The 8,006-nt window shown below is 32.3% G+C and overlaps 2 protein-coding genes across 3 annotated transcripts; one reads left to right on the top strand and one right to left on the bottom strand.

Annotated features, from left to right (window-relative positions):
- Positions 1-442: 442 nt before the first annotated feature.
- LOC115718136 (uncharacterized) lies at positions 443-3,202 on the top strand. The gene is made up of 8 exons (XM_061115401.1): positions 443-565; positions 693-881; positions 987-1,271; positions 1,372-1,437; positions 1,545-1,655; positions 1,752-2,111; positions 2,209-2,729; positions 2,826-3,202. The coding sequence occupies exons 2-8, from the start codon at positions 726-728 to the stop codon at positions 3,010-3,012; spliced, it is 1,686 nt and encodes a 561-aa protein (XP_060971384.1). The 5' UTR covers positions 443-565; positions 693-725; the 3' UTR covers positions 3,013-3,202.
- A 96-nt stretch (positions 3,203-3,298) lies between these two features.
- On the bottom strand, positions 3,299-6,690 carry LOC115723721 (uncharacterized). 2 transcript variants are annotated; one of them, XM_061115400.1, is made up of 4 exons: positions 6,478-6,690; positions 5,075-6,063; positions 4,200-4,990; positions 3,299-4,112 (listed from the first exon to the last, which is right to left on the bottom strand). In XM_061115400.1, exons 2-4 carry the CDS (start codon positions 6,057-6,059, stop codon positions 3,657-3,659), a joined length of 2,232 nt encoding a protein of 743 aa, XP_060971383.1. In that variant the 5' UTR covers positions 6,060-6,063; positions 6,478-6,690; the 3' UTR covers positions 3,299-3,656. The 2 variants fall into 2 exon arrangements, with proteins under 2 accessions (XP_060971383.1, XP_060971382.1); XM_061115399.1 differs by lacking the exon at positions 6,478-6,690 and having other exon boundaries at positions 5,075-6,227.
- Between the last annotated feature and the right edge of the window lie 1,316 nt (positions 6,691-8,006).

Here is an 8,006-nt window from a genome sequence, read left to right as displayed (position 1 = left end):
GAGTTTATTGGCCGAGAAAAGTCAGATGATGACTTTGATGATGTTCCATTCTCAAAGTTTAATATTGATAGAGTTGGATCTTCTGGTGTACAGAAGGAGTTTACTGGTGGGTTTGATGTCGATGGTGTGATGCGCAAGATGAAGGAGTTTATTTCTAGGCAAAAGAAGACTGATGAGTCTATTGAAGTATTGAATAATGTGTTGGAGGGTAGATTCAAGGAGTTGCAGTTAAGTCTTCAGTCGTATATTGACTCAAAGATCAGTGAAGGCTTGGTTTTTTTTTTTATGGAATTGAAGTTTAATGAGTTGAAGGAAGCTATTGAAAATGCAAAAATTTCTAAAGATGGAAATGATAGTCCTGATGAGAGCGATGGCAAGGTTTGATTATGTTTATTTTATTAGTTTATTAGATGTTTCTTTGTTTTTTCATATGTTATTTTGATTTTGTTGGTTTTTTTTTTTTTGTTGCAAGAATGATGATTTAAATGATGTTGAAGTTTTTGATGTGAAAAGTCAAGATGCAATTGAAACTGTTGGACTCGATGAGAATATTCAATATACTCAGGTTATTCTTGTTTTGTAAACTAGTATATTGTTTTTTGTTTATTGAATATTTTTTGTTTTTTGAATATTTTTTCTTTATGTTATTAATGTTTTTATTGTTTAATGGGTTTTTTTTTATTTTTTTGTAGGTTTTTAATGATGATGCTCCTTCATTTGATATTATGAGTTTTATTTCTAGTAAACCTGATTGGTTTACTGAAGAAAAAAAGAATACTGATAAATTGAATGATGAAGAACAGGTTGTTGATGATCATGGCCTATTTAAGGATGTTGTTAAAAAATCTAAGGAGGATGAAGATGATGGTGGTGATGACCAGGCAAGTTTATTTATTTTTTAGTTTTTTCATTATTTAGATGATTTGTTACTATGTTGTTTGTTGTCTCTGTCAAATGTTTTTTATGTTTGTTTTGTATATTTACAGGGTTTGGGGGGTGGTGATGCTGTTAAAGCTATTGGTTCAGATGGGACAAATAAAGACAATGTTGAGGGAAAGAATACTGAAGAAGCAAAAGATGTTGCAGATGGGAGTAATAAAGATAATGTTGAGGGCAGAGCAGTTGATGTAGATGCAAGTGTAAATGATGTTGAAGGTGTTTCTAGTAAGGGAAAGTTGTTTGATAGTCAAGGCACTGAGGATAGTATCACTGTGTCTGCTTTGGAGATTATAAATGAAAAGATTGATGCCTATGAGGGAAGCATTAAAAAGGTTTGTCATTTTTTGTTTACTGTATACTTTTTTTTATTTAGTTTATTTTATATTTTGAATCATTTTGTCATGTTTAATTATTTTTATTTTTTGTTTTTAGGATAAGTCTTTAAATAAATTAGAGGCAACAAATGCTGATGTTTTATCTACCTATGGGTTGGACAAGGTTTGTTTACTTTTTTTTTTTTTTATTCTTGATTATGTTCTGAGCATTGATTTTTGGTTTACTATGTTTACATATTTTTTGTTTTCTTTTTTGCATGATATTTTAAGACTGATGTTGTTGGTGTTGAGAAGAAGCATGGTTCTCAAGAAAGCTTTTCTGTATCTACCATGGAGGTTGTTAATGATCATTTGGTTTCCTATGAAGACAGTTTGAAAAAGGTTTATTTTTATTTTGTTTATGTTATTTGGTAGTTTGTTTTTTTTTTCTTTTCACTTACTTTTTTTTTATTTGTTTGTAATTGTTTTGAATGCTAGGGAAAGTCTATAAAATTGGAGGAAGAAACTCCTACAGTTGGAAATAGAGAGAGGAAACCTAGTTCTGTATACAACAGTCCGTATGCCACAGAATTTGGTTCAGGTAGTATTGGTAAACCAAAAGGTGGACGTCCTGGATCATGTGCTTTTGGATTTGGCTTTTTCAATGTGATTGATGATGTGCAAGCTAAATCTTTTGATCAGTGGTTTAAGATTGGGTTTAATGATAAAAATAAAGTGAAGAAGTTTAAAGAATGTCATAGGAAGCTTAAGGTTCCATTGGATTTTGTGGTTTGTCAAATTGATGATAAGATGTGGTTCTATGATTTGCTTACTGTTGGGAAGAACTTGTCATGCTCGGTTAGTGTGTTATTATATATATATTTTTTTTTTTGTTTATTGTATACTTTTTCTGTATATTTATTTATAACTTTGGATTGTTTTATGTTTATTGCAGCATATTGATGTTTGTTTCTACTATTTGAGAAAGAAGTTAAAGTATGACCAGTCTGTGAAAATTTCTGGTAATACTACTGATTGCTTCTTTGCTTCTCAAATTTTTGAATTATATAATGAGTTTGTTGCAAGTGGTGAAAATGTTGATTCGATTAAGAAGGATTCTTTGGCAGCTGCATACATAGCGGGTTTTTATATGTTATGCAATAAACCCTGGGCTGAGCTTGATTCCGTACTAATGCCTGTTAACGTGATTGTTCTTGCTCATTGGATATTGTGTATTCTTGACATTAAGATGAGATGCTTAAAAGTGTTGAATTCTATGAGGTTTGGGAGGTACAAGAACAACTCAGAGAGTTTTGTTCGTGCATATGCTGTAATAATTCCTATCTTACTGTCACATGTTAATTTCTATGAGGGGAGAAAAGATATTGACAGGAGTAGTAAGCACTGGCAAGGTAAAAAAGATACTGATGCGTTTGATATTGTCGTGGTTGATAATTTGCCACAACAAGAGGATAGGTAACTATCTTTGTTTTTTTTTTATATTTATGATTCTATGTTATTGTTTATTTTTTGTTATCTGACAATTGCTATGGGTTTATTTTTGTGATGTAGTGATTGTGGTGTTTTTATCATAAAGTATGCTCATTTCTTTATGCATGGATTGATTGATAAGATTCCTAAGAAGTTGGACATTGCATTCACTCGTAAGAAGTTGTGTGTTGATCTGTTTGTTCATGCAAAGAAGAAGGAGTTGGGTGGGTACGAGTCTACTTCGGAGCATCCAGGAAGGATGCCATAGTTTTATGTAATAGAACAACATGTTGGAAACCTAGTTTACATTTTTTTGAACTTTATGTGTATTTTTATGTCATGTTGTTTTGTTTTTAGGTTTATGTTTGTGTTTGTTTAAGAAACTGTTTGGAACAGTAATATTTTAGGAGACTCTTGCCTATTTTAATTTTGAAGTAACCTTTTGGTTTACTGGCACAGTATGTTTGCAGTTTTTATGTTATGTATTTCTGTGAGACAATATGTTAATTTTTTGGATTTAGAAATTAGTTTTAGTGTTCTGGCTTTTTTTATGTGATTTTTGTTTAATTTTGTTTGATCTTATAAACCAATGACATTTCTGTATACCATTCTAAGTGGTATAAACCAATGTGATGGTTTATTAACCTTTAAAATGGTTGTAAATAAATTACAGTTAGTAACTGTTCATATATTTGGTAACTTGTTATTTTTAACATTTTATTTCATATAGAGGAGGCAAAAAAAAAACTTACTTGAATCTAAGCGAATTGTAATCATTTTATTAAAAGTTTGTATTAATACATTGAAAAGCTTTATCAACTAACAATTATCATTGTAAATTGTTTTTGTATACTGTCTATTTAGTAACCATGTTTGATGGTTACCAACATTTATTCATTTTACCTCAGGATCTTATGATCTTTTTCTTTTTCTTGGTGGTTTTAGTACTGGGTCATTTTTACATGATCTTTTGTTGTGTCCTCTCTGGCGACATTGACCGCATACCACTTGTGCTTTTGCTTCAAGTCCATTTTTGTATCGTTGTTTCTTTGGTCTTCCGGCAGCTCTCTTATGTTTAGGTGGGAGGACTACAATATTTCTTATTAAATCTGGTATATTCCATGATGTTGCCTCACCTAATGGGAGTATACTGTCTTCATATGTTGCCATAAAAGCTTCTTTCGTGTAGTAGTATGAGCAATATTTGTAGCAAGACAGGTTCCTTTTGCTTAGTACAGCCATTGCATGAGAGCAAGGCATTTCATCATATTCAAATCGTTGGCAGCTGCATGTTTTATTCTCCAAGTTTACTATGTGAGATCTGTTGTTGTCGTGTACTTGGTATACCAGAAGGTTTGCTGTTTCAACCTGTATTAATCAAGTAAACGATTATTAAGTTTACAACAGAGTAAATATGTTTGTAAGCAATTTTTATTTTTCTGTATACATAATTACCTTGTACTTTAAACTCATATCTCTTTGTTTCTTTAATGTTTTTTCAGGTATTTTTGCCAGTGTTGTTGTAGTTTTTTGGGCTCTATTCTTGTTTTCCCAATACCATCTTTGCACCAATGAATGTAGGCATTCTAGTAGAGTTGCGATGGGTAGGTCTCTTACTGCTTTCAAGGCTGCATTGACTGATTCGGCAATATTTGATGTCATTGTTTTGTATCTCCTGTTCATGCCATATAGTCTTGTCCACTTTTCGACACCAATTTCATTCACCAAGTAATCTCTTATTCTTACATCTATATTGTCCAAGTCTTGCATGCTCTTTTCAAAATCTTCTATGTTGTAAGCTTTAGATGCACTATTAAATGCAATCTTGAGCTCATCACCTCCTTTTTTGAATTTCATTTTTATATTCTTCATCAAATGGTAACAACATACCCCATGCATTATATCTGGAAAGGTCTCTTTTACTGCTTTTAGTATACTCTCATGTCTATCTGATACGATGCATTGACCTTCTCTTTCGCCATAAGTTTCCTTTATTTTGTGAAGAAACCATTCCCAAGAGCTGTCATTTTCGGAATCTACTACTGCAAATGCAAGTGGGAATATATGTCTATTTGCATTTTGTGCACTTGCTATCAACAAAGTGCCTCCATGTTGGTTTGTCAAAAAGGTTCCATCTGTGACTATTATTGGTGTACAGTGTTGCCAACCTTTTATTGAAGCACCTACTGCAAAGTATAGATATTTGAATTTGTTATCTTCATCTGTTACTAGGTCTGTGATTGTTCCTGTTTCAAAAGTAACCAATTAGTTTATAGTATAAATTCCTATATAGCATATTAGTACTTTATGTTGACGAAGTATTTTATTACCTGGGTTTGATATTTGCATCATGTATAAAATTGATGGTATCTCACTGTATGATTCTTGTGGGCAGCGACGAGCATCCACAATTGCCTTTTCTCTAGCTCTCCATGCTTTTTGGTAAGATATAGAGACACTGTAATCATACGCCATGTCATCCACAATTTCTGTTGGAGTGTAATCTCTTTTTGGGTTTACAAACTTGTTTTTTATAACCTTTCCAACCAGGTTGCTTGTAGCTTGAGGATGGTCTCCAGAAGTGATGTCCAATGAACATGTATGAGTATGCTCTATTTTTCTTATGATAAACATGTCAGTCTTTCCATGTTTTGATGCTAAGAATGTCCAGTTGCAGTTATCATCAATACAGACTAGTTTATAGTCTAGTTTTGATGATCTTTTTACCTTGAAAGGTTGATTGTATCTTATTGAGTGAAGGCTTACTGCTTGTTGGAGGGTTTCCTTGTTTGCAAAAACTTGGCCAATGTGTATTTCAGCAACTTGAGGATTTAAAATTATTTGATTTTCTTCGGAGCTTTCTTCCATCGATATTTGAGTTTGTTCAATCACATAATCTGCCATCTTTGTTGCATATTCTGTTCTTGTTGGTAGCAGTTGCCTTGTTTGTAAACTAGTTTCCCCATTGTAGGTATAGTTTACTCTATCATTGTGTTCATTGTCGGTTGTGGATGTTGAGATGTTAACACAGATAGGATATTTGGTCTCATCATCATTTTTCCTTCGTATTTGTTCATAAAACTTGCATCCACTATCGTCTTTGATTCTTATTGGTGGTATGCCTTCAGTTACTTGAAATTGAAGATCAATCGTATATTTGTTTCTGTCCAAATTCAAAGCTTCGTATACTATGTGAGAAAGCTCATAATGTGAACAATCTGTTGGAATTAGTATACCTTCGACTTCATAATCAACGTATGTTGTTTTGTCAACCCAAGTTCCATTGTAAAAAAGAATCACTGTTCTAACATCCATATTCCTGCGTGATTTGTTTAGTTTAATCATGTTAAGTATTGTATACAGTAAACATTATGTATATACAAAAATAATAAACATGTAATAGGTGTGATGTTCATAAACTAAATTTTATATTTATTATAGTAAGGTTTATATGCAGTTTTACTAATTAGATGACTATATGTTGAACTATAATGTTGGAGCGATTACAATTACAAAGGTTTATAGTTGACTGTATTTTTTAAAGTACTTAGTATTGATTAGTTTACTATCAGTTATGATTACAACTGGTAAACTATCTGATTAGTACTGATTAATTGTCAAATAATCATGTTTAACAGAATTAACAAACATGATGGATTTTTAGGTGTTTTCAGGAATTGGAAGGTGTAATGTGTTATAAACAGTAGTATGTATCGTAATGTATAATAGGTACCTTATTCAGATTTAGTTTTCGATGTTGTAGTTGACGGACTTCTTCTTCTTCCTCGAAGCAACGATTTCTGGTTTTCGATTTTTTGTTTGTTGTGATCAGCTCATAGGTTTATTGATCGATTGAATTGTAGGTCGAATTAGAGAGACGATGATTTGCTTGTTGTATACAGCAACAGTTTTGAGAGATATGATGATCGATTCTCTAATTTTCATATTCGTCGAGGTCTGTATTTTTTCGTCAATGGTGTTTTTTCGTTCAAGGTTGGTTTGGTTTTTGTTTTTCGTTTTCGTGTATTATTCCTATGGTATTTATAGCTTTCTGTTTTAAACAGTAGAACCACGCGCAGAGATGGCCGAGAAATATGGAATTGTGGGCGCGTCTCCTTCATCGCCGGTGGTTCCAAAATTATTGAAGCTAATCACGGTAAGCTTGATGACGTGTCACGGCATACACATGGATTGTTTTCATTTAACGTTTTTTCTGTAATATTAATGTATATAATGTATATATATAAAAATTTCCCTTTTATTTATCTAAGGAAAAGTCTCAACTATTCCAGAAAAGATAAAGCCATGAAAGAATTTCTTAAATCAACAGTGAAAGGTCTTAGATATGCTTTTGTATGCCTTAGACCAGACACCTGCTGTTGAGTGGGAGTAATGGGTAGGTATCAGATTAATCCAGGAGAAGAACATTGGAAGACAATCAAGTAAATCTTAAGATTAATAAGAGGAACTATATGTTAGTCTATAAGGGTGTGTTTAATACTCTTAGACTACACCATATCAGATTTCGAAATTTGCCTTTGTGCTAGAAAATCTTTCTGATAAGATGGTGGTTACTCTGGGGGTGGAATAGTGATTTTGGAGAAGTGTAAAAACCTATCTGAAGTCTCTAGGTCTACCAGAAAGGGACTGAATGTTAAAGCTGCAGGAAAGGTACTTATTCAGTCTAAGGAAAGTTCTATACATCTTTGGCACCATTCCAAATTGCCTTAACTACTAGTGTTACTTCCTGAATAACCAAGAAGTAGTTGCCAAAGGTATAGATTCCAGTATCCCAAGAGAGTAGACATATAGAGAGGAATTTCACATTATCAATGATTTTGTGATTAAGGAAGAGTAATGGTGGAGAAAAGGTTGTGTTTAATTCAATCTTTCAGATCCTATTACGAGGAGTATAGTACTACTACACTTGATTTGTATATCAAGGTGTTGAGATTATTTGAAATGCACATTTTGTTTTATATTAGTGCAAGTGGGAGTTTGTTGGGTTTCATGCCCTAAATAAAACTCATTCAATATAATCAGATTTACTTATTAATATAGATCAGAAATAACATTTAATGTTGCATGGTTCACATGATTTATTTCATGATTATATGTATATAATGTATGAATTCATCTGAAACCCTTTTCACATACTTGATCCTATTTATTGTGTTGTCAACACAGGGTTTTACTGATATGATAATCTACAACAGAGTTTACTTGCATTTGGAGAAGTGCTATGTTCTCTCCAGAGCATTG

Source organism: Cannabis sativa, chromosome 5 (assembly GCF_029168945.1).
Source record: "Cannabis sativa cultivar Pink pepper isolate KNU-18-1 chromosome 5, ASM2916894v1, whole genome shotgun sequence".
NCBI lineage: Eukaryota > Viridiplantae > Streptophyta > Magnoliopsida > Rosales > Cannabaceae > Cannabis > Cannabis sativa.
Note: the sequence above shows the minus strand (reverse complement) of the source record. Positions and strands in the feature narration are given on the sequence as shown.